This window comes from Acytostelium subglobosum (assembly GCF_000787575.1).
Source record: "Acytostelium subglobosum LB1 DNA, scaffold: scaffold14, whole genome shotgun sequence".
NCBI classification, from domain to species: domain Eukaryota; phylum Evosea; class Eumycetozoa; order Acytosteliales; family Acytosteliaceae; genus Acytostelium; species Acytostelium subglobosum.
Window position 1 is genome coordinate 116,993 of NW_012236519.1, and position 17,687 is coordinate 134,679.

Consider the following 17,687-nt stretch of genomic DNA (forward strand, 5'->3'; position numbering starts at 1 on the left):
GCCCCTGATAACAGAGCAACATAAACAGGAGTTGAAAACAACTTTTGGTCACAAGACAATGTAAGTCAATCTCAAGTGAGCGTTAGTGAAGTGATGAGATTGAGTGAGAGTTGTTAACAATCAATCGTTCAATCAAATAGTGGAACATTGGGTGGATATTGTCTACTGATAGGTAACATGACAGGTCCAGGAATGGTTGGAATCGCACTCCAAATGCAAGAAGGAGGTTGGTTCTTGTAGGTATCAACACTTGATGTTCAGGCCCAAAATATCACGTGATGATCAATCAATCAAATCCGCTGACTGACACATCCCTCAATTCAATCAATCACACACCAGGTCTGTCTTGTCCTTCTTTATTATTATGCTCACAAGTACATTCGCAGCCTTGTTCCTCGCTGAGGCAATGGCGACCATTCCTTACAACTCCAGATTTCAAGTAAGTGATCCTGGACGATTCCATCTCCTATTGAAGTGGACCCAACGACTGACCCTCTTCCTCCCTCACCTCCAGATGCGTGTAGAATTTAGTATGTTAGTTCGCTTCTACTTTGGTAAATGGGGATACCTGTTTGCTCAGGTGTTCATTAATGTTGCCCTGCAGGCAACCAATGTAGCCTCGATCATTGTTTGTGCCCAGGTGTTGGACTCGATGTTCATCTATCTGTTTGGCAAGACATGTGGACTGGAGCTGTATCCACAGGCCTTCCATTGGACCTGTGCCGACAAGCTGACGCAGAGCAGCTCACCCTTTACCGACATGTATATGTTATTCACGTTTGGCTATCTCGTCGTGCTGGTGGTCATCATCCCACTTGGATTCCTCAACCTGGACGACAACATCATTGTTCAGATCGGTGCTTTCATCATGATGCTGGTCATCACTAGCAGCTGGGTGGTCATGTTCTGCATGCATGGCCTCGAGGCCTCCAATCTACCAATGTTTGGCTCAGGGTCTGGTATAGCAAAGATCATGGGCAATGTAATGTTCAACTATGCGTATATAACAACAGTTCCAAGTTGGGTCAATGAAGCTGTAAGTTCGAGTCAATCACTCAATCATTCAATCAATCAATCAATCAAACTAACTCTTACTCTCACATCAGAAACCATCTGTAAAGATAAGCAAGACAGTTTGGGGCGCAGTGTCAACGGCCACCGTTGTATTCTTGGCCATTGGAATATTGGGCAGTTTGTCATTCGGCCATATGAGCCCGGGATCAGACATCCTGAGCGTCATTAACAGCTCACCGGAAGCCAACGCCTTCTCCAAGGTGTGTGTATATCTATTCCCATTCATCGTCCTGGCTTCGTCGATCCCCGTGTTCTCCATCATTGTGCGTTACAACCTCATGCAGAACAATCTGCTGCCAAAGGCTGTGGCCAACTTCATTGCCGTGATCCTGCCCTGGATCATCGTGATCCCCTTCATGACTGGCAACGGACTGAACACCATCTCACAGTGGTCCAGCATTATCTTCAGCTCTATCGCCAACTTTGTCATCCCCATGATCATCTATCTCAAGTCGCTGAAATTCAGGAAGGCTCACCGCAAGATGACACAGGAGCAGCGCGACATTCTAAAGACACTGATGGTCGAGTCGGTGGACTGGGAGGAGAACATGCATCAGCTGTCCAAGGAGGCCGACCAATCAATGTACCGCGCCGCCAAGATCTTCTCCATCCGTCTGTGCAAGTATATCGCCACGACTGCGCTCTCATTGCTGGTCGTGCTGATACCCTTGGTAATTGTAACGACTATTATTTATGGCTCCTAGTTAGTCCTGGTCATCCAGCAACATGGTCAGGTCTCAGGAAGACAATATTATGCATGGCGTGGGCGTCGCGAGCACCAGCCTTCAATAAACACATACCTGGTTGGACCAGGGTCACATCTAGATGTGTGTCAATCAATCAATCAATCAATCAATGTGTGGACATCGCGAGTAGTATCTGTAGACAGTAGACAGACGACAGACAAGGAAGACAGGGGATAGTTGACTTTCAAGGTAGTTAGGTATTTATTCTTTTGGAACTATTATTAAGTATTGGGGCAGGCTTGGCAGCGAGCTCGAATGGCGTGCTGTTGTGACACGACTGGACGACACGCTACGACGATGTCTACTACATTAATTAATTGCTTACACAGAATGGTTGTCCGTTGTTGACAAGGCAGTGGTAGCCGGCAGCGCAATCAATGAAGCTGCAGAGTTTGAGACAGGTGGCATCGAGGCTCTTGTCTGGCTGGCAGCAGACCTCGTCGGCAGCACAGTTGCAGTTCATGTCACCGCCAGTGGTGGTGGTCGAGGCTGAGGTGGAAGCCGAGGTGGAGGCGGTGGTCGAGGCCGTGGTGGTGAAGACGTGGGCGATGGTGGAAGCAGTGGTGGAGGCGGTCGACACGGTGGTGGTGGCAATGGTCGAGCCGGCAGTGTAGTTGAATGGGTAGCAGGCTGCGATGGTTGGGCAGCATGGGCCTCCAGTGCAGTCAGAGGTTGGGGTCTGGATGCAAGCCTGGCCGATGGCATCACACTTGAGCTCAGCGCAAGTTGGTCCCTTTGGTGGGATGTACTGGATCCAGTCTCTCTTTGGCACACAGGTGTTGTTGAAGTGGTGGATCTGGCCAGTCAAGGCGTAGACGGCGCAGTAGAGCTCGGTACCACACTCAAAGTCGCGGCAGCCCAAGTCGTCTCTGTTGACACAGAGCTGAGCCTGTTGGCCGCAGCACGAGGTGGACTTGGAGAGGGCGCAACGCTTGTCGGCCAAACAGCAGTCAATATCGTTGATGTCCTCACAGTCAAACTTGACACAGGTTGGGATGTTGGCGATCATCTTGCAGTCGAAGCCTGGGGCACACTGGGTGGTGTCACAGGTTGGGGCGGTTGGGACACAGGTTGGCTGGCCGTTCTGCTCCATGCAGACAAAGTTGGCTGGGCAGGTGACATCAGTGCAGCAGTCAATCTCCGACTTGACGCAGGTTGGGGCACCGTTGGCCTCCTTGCAGATGTAGCCGGTTGGGCAGGTAATGCCAATGCAGCATGGGTCTGGGGTTGGTGGGGCCTGGACACACTTGGCTGAGCCGTCAGACAGGAGTCTGCACACCTGACCGATTGGGCAAATGATCATGTCACAGATGTTGCCACCAGAGGTACCAGAGGTAGAAGTGGTGGTAGTAGTAGTAGTGCCAGATGTGGAAGTTGTGGACTCTGTTGGATAATATTGTCAGTAAGTGATCAATCAATCAAACATATCAATCAATTAATGTGATACATACTAACACACTTTGGAATTCTTGGACAACATGAGGTTCCGTAGCATGGGGATGATGGGACCCACTCGCAGGTCTCATCGGCCTGGCATCTCAGTGAGTCACAGGTTCCGTTTGGTGTAGCATAGGGCAGGAAGCCAACGCCTGGCTTGCAAGAGGTCCAGAACTCCCAGATCTCACCCTTGGCATCTATTCCACAACTCAACTCGTTCTTGCAGTCGCAGTTCTCAACACAGTAGCTGCTGGACTTTCCACAACATGAGAGGAACGGTACAAATTGACAGGCTCCATTGCCCCTGCAGTCGGCTTCTGCTAGACCGTCACATTCTGGATTATTCCATATTTTATTGATTGATTGAGTGAATGAGTTAGTGATCTGGTGATTGATTGGAAATTAATTATTTAAATAATACATACGTCCAGCCAAGGCAACTGATGCCATGACGGTCATGATCAGAAGTATACATTTAATAAGATACGTCATCTTACTGTATTTATAAATATAGGTGTTGTGGTGTTGCTGCTGGATTATTGATTGATTGATCAATGGATGGATGGTTAGTTACTTGGTACTTGGTTGGGTGAGGACTTGGACTTGTGATCCTGTATTGGGTTCATGTCCAATCAATCATTCAATCAATTAATCAATTGAAGAATATTATTATTATTAATACATACTAGTCTACAAGTAAGGTGTTATAGGATTATTGTAGGTAGAGCTCTATCCTAGGTGCTTTGGTTATAAGTTCTTATATTATATATTATAAGTAGTGGAGTGAGAGAGAAGGATCTGTAGTAGAATGGATGGTTGAGGATGGAAAGGAATAAATGATCAGTAGTGAGTGAATGAGTAGGTGAGAGTTGGAGTATGTTGTTGCTGTTGATGTTGTTATAGTAGTAATATAGAAGTAGTATGTATGTATGTATATGTGGTGGTCCTACTATTGTATCACCTGATTGCACTCTCTCGCTCTCAGTGTTGATGCATCACTCCATTGAAGGTATGCATGCTCCAACATAGGGTGTTACCAAAGTAGTGATTGAATGATTGAGTGAGTGAATGAGTGAGTGAATGACCCACAATGGTGCCCTTGCGCGGATGCTCTCTAATACGTCTACATTCAACTATTGTTGTTGTTGTAGCAGCGGACTGATCACATGATGATAACATAACACACGCACGGGCGCGAGTACCTCTGGATAGATGGGAGGTGTGTGAGTTGGTTAGTGTGTGGGCTTGTTGGATGAATGATGATGGCTGGCTGGCACACACCAGCCCCATAGCCAAACAACTTTAAAGTGTAGTAAGTAGCTACCTACAGCTCACCTGAGAGTGTTAAGTTGTGTGGGCCATGGAACAACAACAACAACAATACTTAGCCGATGCTACGGCTGTGCAGTGGAAATATAACAGCTTAAAGCATTTGCTCATGAGCATGCCTCAGATGATCCATGTGCGCTGAATACCTCCTCCTGCTATGTTTAAACCAAATCTTAAACACTAAACCTCCAGTAACATAGTAGTAGCATTGTGTGTGTGTTTGTGTTGTAGAGTGGTAGTGGTCCTCATCAATGTGCTCCTCTGATTGATCACTCACTCCCTCACACACATTCAGGTGATTGATCAATCGGGGTAATGATCACCCCGTGCACCCCTTCACTCACTTAAGATGGTCCATCCAAATAACACAACATAAGGTTGAATCAATCTATGAAGCAACTATTAATACTTCACATATATATGATCATGATCTTCTTCTACTTTGCCGCTGAGCGCAATATAATATAGAACTGGAATCATTGATTGATTGATTGATTGAATCCATTAATGAATGGATTGATAGATGATCACAACAACAACAACAGGGCATTATTCACTCATTGTAGTAGTAGTGATCAAGGCCGAATGATGAGCTCACTATCTTTTTCAGGTCCAGTGTAATCCAGTCTAATCCAGTCCAGTCAGTTTGTTACTCACTTCATGATCGTGATTTATTTAATCAACCTTCTTTCTGCGCATTTGTGGAGACTTCTTGCTGCTGCTGTCGTCTTCGTCGTCAGAGACCTTCTCCTCGTCGTCACTGTTGACTTCGATGATCTTCTTGGTCTTCTTGGCCTTGGCAGCGGCCTTCTCTGTCTTCTTGTTGGCGCTGGATTCCAGTTGCTCACTCTGACCGAGGTCGATGTTGCCAGAGTCGGCACTGCTGCGGGTGGTGTTGGCCTGCTCCTCTGGGGCAGCGCCGCCCATACCGCCAAACATGCCGGCCAATGGGTTGGCCTCGACGAATGGACGTGGGATGTCCTTGCCAAAGATGTAGACCTTGACCAAGTTGTTCTTGTACAAGTTCTGGAGACCAAACAGAATGTTAAAGGCAAGAGGTTGAATGATTCCCCACTTGTTGTAAAGGAACAGTGGCAACAGGATACCAATAACAACGTTCATAGCGATCTTCTTAACCTGAGCCATATCATACTCCTCAATAGTCATTCTCTCTGTCTTGGCCCTATTGTTTGATTGATTGTGATTGATTGATTGAGTGAGTGAGTGACATGCATCCTCAAACAAACAATGTACTACTTTGACTTACTCTTGACCAAGAGAGGCAGGAGTATGGATATCGATCTTGTTGTTGTTCTTTGGCTTGGAGGCAATGGTCTGGTAGATATATAAGTAGACGGCTACTGTGATGACCTGTACGATTCCATAACCAATCAATGCGTAGTGTGCGTTCACTGGATCCTTAAAGTCGATCTTGTTCATAATGAACAGGGAAGCTCCCATAACAAGTAAATCTGTGCTCATGTCTAAAATATATATATTATTCTTCTTCTTCTTTAGTGAGTAAGGTAGTAGTTCTCTAATTCTACAATATGATATGATAATATTATAATATATAATTACAAACTATTGTAGTAGTCGTAGTATATGTAATTATTTGATGTAATGATGTGTGAATGGTGAATGAGTGAATGAATCATTGACATTGACTTCAAGACAGAGAGAACACACTCTTCCTTCTTCACACACACCAACCTTCTAATCGTCAGATTGGCGTGCAAGCCAAAAGAAACGAATGAACTGTGAGTCACCTCCCACCACAACTTCATTTGTCAAACTTCAATTTTGGATGAACTTCGAAGATCTAGTTTGAAAACAACATTCATTCACTTTGATGTTCACTGTGTGATGATCACAACCCTCATCTTGATTTAATTTAGTTCTACTTCACACACAATCATTCATTAATACATTCATACAGATAAATATAATATTATATATATTAATAACACAATGAACTACAAAAAGGAACTGGAACATGTTGCTACATTAGAGACTTTAGATACTGACAAAGCATTGGCAAAGTACAAGGAGCTCATTCTAGCACGTATGTCTGATCAATCAATGCCATCACAGATGATCAATCAATCAATCGATCAATCAATGACACTTAGTGAACAGTATATTGACATCAATGAATAATATAATATAGAACAATCACCAGATGATGTAAAAGAGGAGTCTATACATAAGTTGGCACAGTTGTTGGTAAAGATTGGCCGTGCTAATCAATTGTCCGAGTTGCTTAATACTATCAAACCATTCTTTGACAAGATATCAAAGCCAAAGACAGACAGGATTGTAAGATCCTTCATCGACTATGCACTCACAGTGCCCGGCAACCAAAAGATGCTCATCGACTATTGCAAAGAGAACATCGAGTGGTGCAAGCAGACCAACAGGAGCTACCTAAGACAGCGTTTAGAGACAAGACTTTATTCATTGTATGTTGTAGTAATATATCATCATTCATTGATTGATTGGCTAACTTACTCAATCAATCAAATATTAGGATGTACGACGTTGAGGATTATAATAATGCACTGATTGGATTGGCTACTCTGTTGACAGAGATCAAGAGGTTGGATGATAAGCCATTGTTGGTTGAGATTCAGTTGGTTGAGAGCAGGATTCAACACGCTCTGAAGAACATCCCAAAGGCTAGAGCTGCCCTCACCTCTGCGCGTACCAATGCCAACACCATCTACTGTCCACCAAAGCTTCAGGCTGAGATCGACATGATGTCCGGTATCCTACACTCTGAGGAGAAGGATTACAAGACTGCGTAAGTAACAGTGAAGTCCACGGTCATACCTTAGAGGGATACTAACAAACGAGTAGTTACTCATACTTTTATGAATCCTTTGAGACTTATGACACTCTGGACGATCCAACTGCCTTCAAGTCATTGAAATACATGTTGCTGTGCAAGGTCATGACCAGCCAGACTGATGACGTCTTTGCCTTGATCAATGGAAAGATTGGTCTAAAGTACGTTGGCAGAGAAATCGAGGCCATGAAGGCCGTTGCCAAGTCGCATGCCAACCGATCATTGTTGGAGTTTGAGGGCACCATCAATCAATATGGCGCAGGTATGTCACTCATTCATACATCATACATATACAACCAGTCCATCACTTACTGACACTCAATCATCAATCACTTAATCAAACAAATGAAGAGTTGAAGGATGATGCCATCATTCACAACCACTTGAACGAGTTGTACAACAAGTTGCTGGAGAACAACTTGTGTCGTATCATTGAGCCATTCTCAAGAGTGGAGATATCTCACATTGCAGAGTTGCTCAAGCTGCCCGTTGCCACCGTCGAGAAGAAGCTCAGTCTGATGATCCTGGACAAGAAGTATCACGGTATCTTGGATCAGGGCACTGGTACCCTCATTGTATTCGACGAAGCTAAGCCAAATGTATGTATCATTCATTCCATTCATTCATTCATGAATGGACTACTTATTAACAATCAATCGATTGATGATCATCAAATGTAGAAACTATACTCGACTGCTGATGAGACAATCACTGCTTTGGATAAGGTTGTAGGATCTCTCTATGAAAGGACCAACAAGTTGGCCTAAATCTAGCCAATCAATCAATCACCATCACATACATCATCACCGTCACCAAACAATCAAGCCAACAATAACAAACAACAAACAACAACAACTAGTATCTTTAGAACATTTGTATACATCCAACATCATCATTGGCAGAGATCAATAAACAACTTACTTACTTATTACACCTTGATCACTCAAGGACCAAGGCTTTTGGTCCAAAAGCCTCAACCCTTGCCCTCGCCCTCGACCCCGACCCCACTCACCAATCAAGAATGACATCATTCGTCAATCATCAAACAAAGACGAAGACGAAATAAGATACATTTAATAACATGTCAGGAGTAGGTCATCCATGTCAACAGATTAAAGATGCTATTGTGAAGTGCATTAGAGAGAGCGATTGCATGGCAAATGGCAAGACCTTCCATCAATGTATAAAGTCAGAGGACCTCGACCCTCCCTGCAAGGAGTTGTTGTACACATTCTTCAAGTGCAAAGTAGACATGGTAAGTATGAGAGAGAAGAGACAAACCAATGCATTGACGACTAACTGACTGAGTCGTGCAGTATGATCGAAGGAACAGATTCAGAGGTAATGTGGCAGCACAGACATGGGAGAAAGAGAATGATGAGAAGAGAAGGATGGAGGAAGGCAACGAATCAACAGAGAAACAATCAAAAGAGTCGTCATCATCTCCACCATCTCCACCATCTAAATGAACGAACAATGTACATACATATGTATATTAAAATGGAGCCGACAGGTCGAATGATCAATCAATCAATCATGTGAAGACAGTCAAGTTCAATTCAATGAATGATCATGGAAAAGTGGAGTGATGGAGCGAATTCGCCAGGCTGCCATCGGCAGCAGTGTATTTATGTTGTTGTCGTAGTTGTCCATGATGGGTGGTTCATCTCCCCTGGTCGACCAGCGAGAGATGGGAAGTATATATGTTGCTGTTGATGTTGCCACTTGATTCCATTCAGATGGTCGTGCGAGCCTATCTATATACAACAGCAGAGCCAGTGAATGTAATCGGTTGCAATCAACCCCTACAGCATAGCATGTGGACGCTTCCAGGCAAAGTATGAGTTGATGGACATTGAGATGGCGATGGAGAGATAGCCCATGAGAAGTGTTCGTGACCATTCTGAGACACTCCATGAAGGGATGAGTGGCAGTGCTCCAAGTATAATGGCAATGACCACAGCTGAACTACCTTCATATGGTGTAAGGCCGGGGAATGATGTAGTGGCCGCTCGCAGACCAACACGCATCGATGCCACTGCCGACAAGATGAACGATGTCATTGACATTATACCGCCAGTGCTTTGAACCAGACGCTTTGCCTCCTTCAGCCACACCCAAAGCGTCAATGCCACAACGGTGCCCCAGGCACCCAAAGCTGGAATATTCATCGCTATTCCCTGTGTATTCCTCAGATTACTTTGATTGATTGATTGAGATGATGAATGAGTGAGTCCAAGGTGTTAGTGAGTTCAATGATTGAGTTGATGTTGATGAACATACTCTCCTCTTGCGCATCTATTCGTTGATGAGAGGATACTCTCTAACTTCTTATTATGTGCCAATGTAAGATAGAGTATTCGTACGTAGATAAGGCTATATATAACGCTGACAATGGCAAAGACTGGTCCCCATCTAATGAATGATCGTCCACGCATGTTAGTCAAGTCTCGGGTGTACCTCCCTCGCATGAATGAATGAATGAATGAATGACCTACCTCATGTGAGGCATCTTGATGAATGCCAGGATAGTCTCGATGATTGATGATATGGTCAACATGACTTGGTATGATCGACTGAAGGTTAGCTTGACACCGAGATAGGTCTGCATTCTACCTGAGATTTGATAGATGCCAGCAAGTCCAATGACCTTGCTAGCAAGTTTAACAATGTTGTCCAGTGTGTTGTTGCCACTGATCTCCTTGATGATCACATCAATGTCCTTGTCGTGAATCAGTCTTGCAATGCCCTTGCCTCGCAATAACTTGTAGATGTAGTATGCGGCCAGTGGTGGAACGAATGTTGCGCCTGACATTGACAGCGGTGTCATCTGTCTCCACATCGACACTAGATTCAGAGCTCTATTATTATGCGACAAGGGCATCACCTTGATCGACTGTGGCGAATAGAAGTGGCCCCTACGATGATGTATGTTATGTTATGTTAACATGTATGATGTCATATCATGTGAGTGAGCGAATGCATCACATACTGTATCTGTTTGAGTCTCCTTGTAGTTGATGCATTGGTATCCATTATCCATCCAACTGATAATGTCTATATATATATGTATTATTATATATTCAATGTAATAATAATTCAAAAGTAATGATATCTTATCTCACTCACTCACTCTTATTCATTCACTCATTCAGCCATTCATGGGTGACGACCCCTTTTAAGGTCTACTGATTGATCAATCTACAACAACGAATTGTCTCAATTGATTAATATATTTGTTGTTGTCCAAAGGTAATGAATATGTATGATTGATGGATGATGGTTTGGCGCCTTATTATCTGGCATTAGACTTCAACAACCACAACAACTGGTTCGGATAACGAATGAATGAATGCCATCACTTGTGGTGTCCAACCAACAACCCTAATTCATTCATCAAATCCATCCACAAAACAAAACAGGCATGGGCAAAGATTGGACTCGTTTGACTATTCACAAACACAACAAAACAGAACAAATATCTCTGTCTAGTTTTATATTAATAGAATAACTCCAACGACTAACAAGAGAGTGAGTTCGTTGTTGAAGCGAAGGCAAGCCAGTCGAGACGAATAAGTTAGTTTGTGAGTGAGAGTTCACTTCAATCCAACAGGACATCATCATCACCATCATCCCATCCAACAACAATAACTTCCTGCTACTATTACTAATATATCAACAACTTATAAATAATGTAAGTAAGATGGAGCATACATTCTGACCAGACAACACCAACACCAATCGCGTCCATCCATCAATCCAACATCCATTACCATATGTTCAGTCTCTCAAGTCACTCAGGTAGTGTCGATTGCCCTGACACAGAGTGAGATCAGAGTCGACTGCTCCCATCCAATCACAAACCTTGCTCTCCTATATCTATCTATCTATCAGGTGATCAACTGTGTCATCAACTCACTCACTCACTCACTCATTCATTCACTCACAACATCTCTACATCTACCCCCTCCATCAACAATACCCCCAACACTTCCAACACCACACCAGGCGACAACATCTACTACCACAGCGACTACTACAACATCTACTCTACTGCAGTATCCAGCTCATCATCATCATCAAAGAGATAGAGAGTGAAAGAGAGAGAGAGAGATAGAGAGTAGGAGTCTGGAAATCACCATTAATTTAAGCCAGTGTGATTTAAAGCTTAGAGTACTTGAGTTGCTACTATACCTCAAGCACCTGATACCTGTACCTCCTCAAGTGTTGTTATTGTTATTATTGTTATTGGACTGTGGAACATTAGATTGGGACATCTTAAATGTTCGATATTGGACCCATCAATCGTCAACATCTACCATTCAATCATCAATCAATCAATCAATCACATTGACATCATCATCGTCGTCATCAACTTCATCATTATCGACATCATCATCATCAACCTATTCTATCAAACATTAATTAACATTCAATCAATCAATCTATAAGACTATCAAGTTGGAAACAAGGAAGTAGTTCACAAACAGACGACACGACGATAGTCAATCACAATGGTATGTACACTCACTGGACACATGCTTGGAGTCGCACTCACTCACTCATTCGATCAATCAACCAATCAAACATAGGGATCAAAGGTATCCAAACTACTGGAGGATGCCCAGAAGAACCATTCAAAGGAGATAAACTTGAAGGGAACGAACCTTAAACATCTTCCAATGGTGATCTGCACAAACTTCCTCTATATTACAAAGTTGAACATCAATGACAATCAGATCAAAGAGATACCAATCGATATTTATAAGCTGCGATCATTGCGCGTGCTCTGGGCCGTCAACAATCGGCTCACATTCATTCCCGGCGAGATCGGCTTGCTCACCGACCTCGAGGACTTGCAAGTGGATGGCAACAGCATCGTACGCGTCGACACCACCTTCTTTGAACTGCGCAAGATCACCGAGCTGTCATTGGCACGCAACTCACTGCGCGACGTCCCCAGCGACATGGGCCAGCTCATCTCACTGCGCTCACTCACACTGGAGCACAACCAGATCACTGCACTGCCTGGCTCGCTGTCTGGCATGTCATCACTGCGCTCACTGAACGCAGCCAACAACGAAATCGAGTACATCTTTGCCGATTTTGTCAACATGTCACAGCTTACCAGTCTGTGCCTGTCGAGCAACAGGCTGACCACGCTGCCCGACTCGTTCGGCCGGCTCAAGACCTTGGTCAGTCTGAACCTGCGCTCGAACCGCCTGGCCACGCTGCCTCTCTCGTTTGGACAGCTCGAGAACCTGGCTTCGCTGCACCTCTGGGACAACAACTTCACGGTGTTCCCCGTGTCGCTCACCAAGTGCGTATCGCTCACCGAGCTCAACATGTCCAACAATAAGCTGGCCGATGTGCCACCCGAGATCGCTGGCCTCGTCAACCTGCAGAAGCTCTATCTGCAGTACAACGAGATCGAGCACTTGCCCGTCGACATCAAGTACCTCAGCAAGCTCAATCACTTGCTGCTGCATCACAATCGTCTGGCCGCACTTCCGGCCGAGATCTCACAGATCAAGACGATCGAGTCGATCAACCTCACCGGCAACCCGTTGCCCGCGCGTCTCCTTCAGGCGGACCTCGCCACACTGCTCAAGATCTTGCATGGCGACTTCCTAAACCGACGCGACAGCAGCGCAAGAGTAATCCAGCGACACTACAGAGCGTGGAAGCGACAGTATCGCTTCAGGACCGTGGTCCTGTTGCTGATGGAGAAGCGCAACCACGATCGCAGCGTGTCACACGCCAGCCAGCGCGCCGCATACCATCGCGCCGCCATTGTAATACAAAGATTCTATCGAGCCTGTCGCATTCGCAAAACGTGGCGCAACCTAGTGGCGCAGGTCATGCTGCTGCAGCGAACCTCATCGTTAGTCGCCAGCACTGGAGGCGAGGCCTCACTCAATGCTTCATGTGCCAGGTTCAGCTCGATATTTGGTTTCAACGAACCGGACCAGAACAAGAACATTGTCTTCTACTTGCCCGACAACGCGACTGCTCCTGTCATCAAGTCTGCCACCCTGGCCAAGCTGGTGGAACACCTCACCTACACGACCTACACTGAGGTCAACTATCCACGCACATTCTTTGCCACATACACCTCATTCGTCACGCCAATCGAGTTGTTCCAACTGTTGTGCGTTCGCTATCACATCGAGCCGCCACAGAACGTGACACCAGAGGAGCTTGCCACATTTAGAAAGACGGTGAAGCCACGCATCCAGGAGCGAGTGATTGAGATGATGGGCTTCTGGATCAAGAACCATCTGAACGACTTTGAAGAGGACGCCAAGTTGCTGCAGAACTTCAACAGCTTCCTGACCAACACTCTGATGCTCGAGCAAGAGACATCGGCGAAACGTCTAATCGCCATCTTCAACGAGTCCAAGAAGAAGTACTTGGAGGACGTGGAGGAGCTCGTCAAGTTGGTGGAGAGCGCACCCAAGCCCATCCTGCCAATGCGACTGGCCTCTGAGCGATTAACCTTCATGGACCTCTCACCCATCGAGGTGGCGCGACAAATGGCACTCATCGATCAGAACCTGCTACATAGGATATCGGCCAAGGAGCTGCTGTCCAAGAAGTGGAGCAATCCAGACTTGTGTCCAAACATTCTCAATATGATTCGCATCTTCAACAATGGCTCACAGTGGATCACATCAGAGATTGTCAGCGAGAAGTCCTCTAAACATCGTCTAAAGAAACTCAAGTTCTTCCTCGAGGTGGCCCGTCTGTGCTTTGACATGTGCAACTTCAACGGCCTGATGCAGATCGTCAGTGGCCTGAGCAGCAGCGCCGTCAGCAGACTGCGAGGCACATGGGGCGCGCTGTCCTCACGTCGTCGCGAGCAGTTTGATGAGATGGAGAGGATCGTCAACATGGAGGGCAACTTTAGACAGTATCGAATATGTTTGGCGGATGCCAAGGGTGCGTGCATCCCATTCGTTGGACTCTATCTCATGGACCTCACATTCATCGATGAGGGCAACCCAACATTGGTCGATGGCAATCTTCTCAACTTTGTAAAGAAGCGCATTGAAGCCAACGCTGTCAACAAGTTCCTTTCATACCGTCAGACACCATATTGTTTCGAGCCAGTGCCCTTCATCCAAGACCTGTTGCTCAACTCTCCAACCCTCACAGAGTCCGAACAGTACGAGAGGTCATCGGCAATTGAGAAACGTCACATGAGAAAGCTCAACAAACGGCTGGATCGCGAGCGTCAACTCACAGCAACAAGCGACTCTACAGAGGATCTTGGTGGCGTGGCCAACATTGTTAGCGATGACAATCTGACGGACAATGAAGACGCGCCACCCATCTCACTGTCTGGTGAGCACTTCACCTCGTCCCCTGCACTCATGATCTCGCCCAACAAGAATAGCAAGGTACCGTCATTGGACTTTGTGCAGCCACTCTCTCCCAGCAAGATCACTTCACTCTATCACTCGATGGACAATGGATCGCCACGATTCTCACCAGCCTTCAAGAGCTCACCACGCAGCGACAGCAACATTCTCACAGTCAACAACCTTGCCCTATCGACGGCCTCTCCACCACCCAGTAGGTCTACGAAGTCTCCTATGGAATCTCCACGATCAGGCTACGATTCATCGCCACCCGACTCTCCTTACCGCGAGCGAAGGAGATAGAAATGCTCACGCCAACAACCCCTTATTTATTCCTTACAATGTGTACATAATAAACGATGACCGACCCTTACCCAGTTGGCCATCGACCTTACTCATACCTTTGCCTTTGGCAACCCTTTGCATTCCCCTTTAGATTCATTCGAATATAACTCTATGCATGTGTATTGGTATTGATTGGTTGATTGATTGATATATATGAACGCACACTCCCGAAAAGAGAATGATGGAAAGTGTACATCGTAAGATGGTTGATAACGCTTGATGAACGGATGTCTGGAAATAGATGGATGGGATGGAAGGATGGATGGATGCTGATTGAGGATGTTGGCAAAAGGATGGAGACGGCCACATGGCACTGGGATGGTCAGCGAAAAATGATGATGATTATACAAACTTAACTCCTTGAAGTGAAGCAAGCAAGTTAGCTTAGATGTCTATCTACTACGATTATTCATTACTTGGTGTCTCTCCGGCACCGGTGGCGGCAGCCTTGACTCTCTCCTCTCTCTCGATCCAGTATTTGCCGTTGAAAAACCATCTGTATCCGTGCTCCTTGTCCTCGGCCTTCTTGAAGTACTTGGTCTCCCACTCCTGACCGGCAGCGACACGAGCCTTCTTGTCCTCACGCTGCTTCTCCTCCAGGACGTGCTTCTGCTTGGAAGCAGTGTCCATGTCACTGGCCTCCAGGGCTCTTCTGTCGGTTCTCAGTCTGCTGTCAGTTGTTGGCAAAATCTTCTCGTACTCTGGGGTCAGGTTGATGATGTTCTCCTCCAACCAACGTGGGAAGTTGAACTTGCTGGTGATGACCTCCTTGGAGGCCTCCCAGATGGTGATGGGGTTTGGTGCGTTCTGTCCGTTGCTGAGCACCTCAAAGAGCTGGAGGTTCTCGTTCCACTTGCCCACCAATCTGTACCTGACCTCGTCCTCGCTGTCGAGGATCTCTCCGGTGACGCTGTAGCGACCGGCGCCCAACCAGCCGGACTTGGCAAACTTGAGCACGCACTTGTCTCCGGTGGTGTGGTTCTTGATGGTGAGGTCACCGTAGTGATCCAGCCACATGTATCCAATGACGATGTTGTGGCACGAGGTGACCAAATGGCCCCAGGTGTAGTGCTCGCCATTCTTCTTGGTGATGAAATGGTTGGTGCCCATGATCTCAACCTCGGAAGAGTTACCGTAGAACTTTGACTTGAGCTCAGTCTCCAACTGCAAGCTGTACTCTGCTGTCTGAGTCTCTGACACACCAATGGGTGGATGATGGCTGACCTGCTCGGCAATGAACCTGTAGTCACCCTCCTTCACAACCTCAAAGGTCTCTCCCAAGATTGGGTTGAATGGCTTCTCTGTAATCATTTGTTAGTGATACTGATCAAATGGAATAAATGATTGAATGAATGAATGAATGAACTTACTGGTTCTGATGGCAGTGCTGTAGAGACCACAGTTGAAGGCGGCAAGATAGGCAAGACGGTGGTGTGGGTTTGGATTGGAGACGGCCTGGTCCAAGAGGGCAGAGTATTGGAGTGGCTCGGCCATGACCTGGAGGAAAGAGACTGGCTCAAAGATCCAGACTGGGAGGGAGATCATCGAAGTGATATCCTTACCAATGTAGGATGACATCTGCTTGAACAGACCCTTTCTCTGCTCCTGGTCCTCCTGGGTTGGTCCCTTGGCTTCACCACTATCCTCCACCTGCAGGTTATCACTGCTGACCAAACTCTTCATATAATTCCACATTGTTTGTTTTGTTTGTTTTGAATATCTAATCTAATCTAAGTATATAATATATCTGTATCCTATCTGTAATGTAGTATGTATGTTCTTCAAAAGTGATCGATAACCAACACAACAACAACAACTACGTTTGACTTTTGAGTTAATGTTACAAGTTGATGATGATAATAATAATAATCTAAATTATTGGAATGGAGTGAGTTAATATCCTTCTTCTTTGTGTCAACCACACTATTAACAAGCGCTCGTGAGGTGTAGAGGAGGGAAAGTGAGAATAGTTGACACCACTGTGGCCCTCTGTCTGTCGATGTGTTTCGAAAAGAGGGGGGTCACACCGCGACCAGTACTTGTACTGGTTGATTGTAATGGAAGGCTCATATCAAGATGGGGTGAGAGAGAGAGAATGAATGATTGAATTATTGAATGATTGAATGAATGTGTATAAACAATCAAACAAACAAACAAACAAACGAAACACATAGATAGATAGAGAAAGTTATAACACATACCTAAAACGATGAATCACAAATGTGAGTTGGGACCTGTATGGAGAAGAGTCTTGAAGGACCTGTTGACAATAGTTGTTGTTGTTGTGTGTGAATTGTTGAGTTGTGTGGGGAATAGATAGTTAGATTTTTATTTGTTTTTAATTTTTATTTGTTTTTTTACTACCTCTAGCCAAAACTTTGACGTTTTTTTTTGGATTGGTGCTGCCAACCTTGCTCTCCAGTCAGTTGTTGACTTCCAACGAACTTGGAAAGACACAATACAAGATATCTATCTTATCTTCAACATTACAATCAAACAAATGAATGAGAATCTATTGTCCAAAAGACCAACCAACCAATCAAT

General features: G+C 45.5%; 7 protein-coding genes across 7 annotated transcripts; 3 read left to right on the plus strand and 4 right to left on the minus strand.

Moving 5' to 3' along the window:
- Positions 1–7: 7 nt before the first annotated feature.
- On the plus strand, positions 8–1,772 carry SAMD00019534_070520 (hypothetical protein; the record flags this gene model as incomplete). Its single annotated transcript, XM_012897459.1, has 5 exons — positions 8–60; positions 141–236; positions 340–439; positions 515–1,036; positions 1,107–1,772. Coding segments are annotated over 5 exons (1,437 nt in total), but the record flags the coding sequence as incomplete, so codon positions are not given.
- Positions 1,773–2,136: 364 nt separating this feature from the next.
- On the minus strand, positions 2,137–3,749 carry SAMD00019534_070530 (hypothetical protein; the record flags this gene model as incomplete). The annotated part of the gene is made up of 3 exons (XM_012897460.1): positions 2,137–3,203; positions 3,272–3,592; positions 3,683–3,749. Coding segments are annotated over 3 exons (1,455 nt in total), but the record flags the coding sequence as incomplete, so codon positions are not given.
- A 1,521-nt stretch (positions 3,750–5,270) lies between these two features.
- SAMD00019534_070540 (hypothetical protein) lies at positions 5,271–6,077 on the minus strand (the record flags this gene model as incomplete). Its single annotated transcript, XM_012897461.1, has 2 exons — positions 5,271–5,784; positions 5,854–6,077. Coding segments are annotated over 2 exons (738 nt in total), but the record flags the coding sequence as incomplete, so codon positions are not given.
- A 480-nt stretch (positions 6,078–6,557) lies between these two features.
- SAMD00019534_070550 (hypothetical protein) lies at positions 6,558–8,198 on the plus strand (the record flags this gene model as incomplete). The annotated part of the gene is made up of 6 exons (XM_012897462.1): positions 6,558–6,651; positions 6,757–7,048; positions 7,117–7,389; positions 7,446–7,696; positions 7,786–8,033; positions 8,115–8,198. Coding segments are annotated over 6 exons (1,242 nt in total), but the record flags the coding sequence as incomplete, so codon positions are not given.
- A 1,041-nt stretch (positions 8,199–9,239) lies between these two features.
- On the minus strand, positions 9,240–10,470 carry SAMD00019534_070560 (hypothetical protein; the record flags this gene model as incomplete). The annotated part of the gene is made up of 4 exons (XM_012897463.1): positions 9,240–9,633; positions 9,718–9,849; positions 9,933–10,352; positions 10,427–10,470. 4 exons carry the CDS (start codon positions 10,468–10,470, stop codon positions 9,240–9,242), a joined length of 990 nt encoding a protein of 329 aa, XP_012752917.1.
- A 1,556-nt stretch (positions 10,471–12,026) lies between these two features.
- On the plus strand, positions 12,027–15,095 carry SAMD00019534_070570 (hypothetical protein; the record flags this gene model as incomplete). Its single annotated transcript, XM_012897464.1, has 1 exon — positions 12,027–15,095. A coding segment is annotated over one exon (3,069 nt), but the record flags the coding sequence as incomplete, so codon positions are not given.
- A 456-nt stretch (positions 15,096–15,551) lies between these two features.
- SAMD00019534_070580 (hypothetical protein) lies at positions 15,552–16,838 on the minus strand (the record flags this gene model as incomplete). Its single annotated transcript, XM_012897465.1, has 2 exons — positions 15,552–16,444; positions 16,514–16,838. Coding segments are annotated over 2 exons (1,218 nt in total), but the record flags the coding sequence as incomplete, so codon positions are not given.
- Between the last annotated feature and the right edge of the window lie 849 nt (positions 16,839–17,687).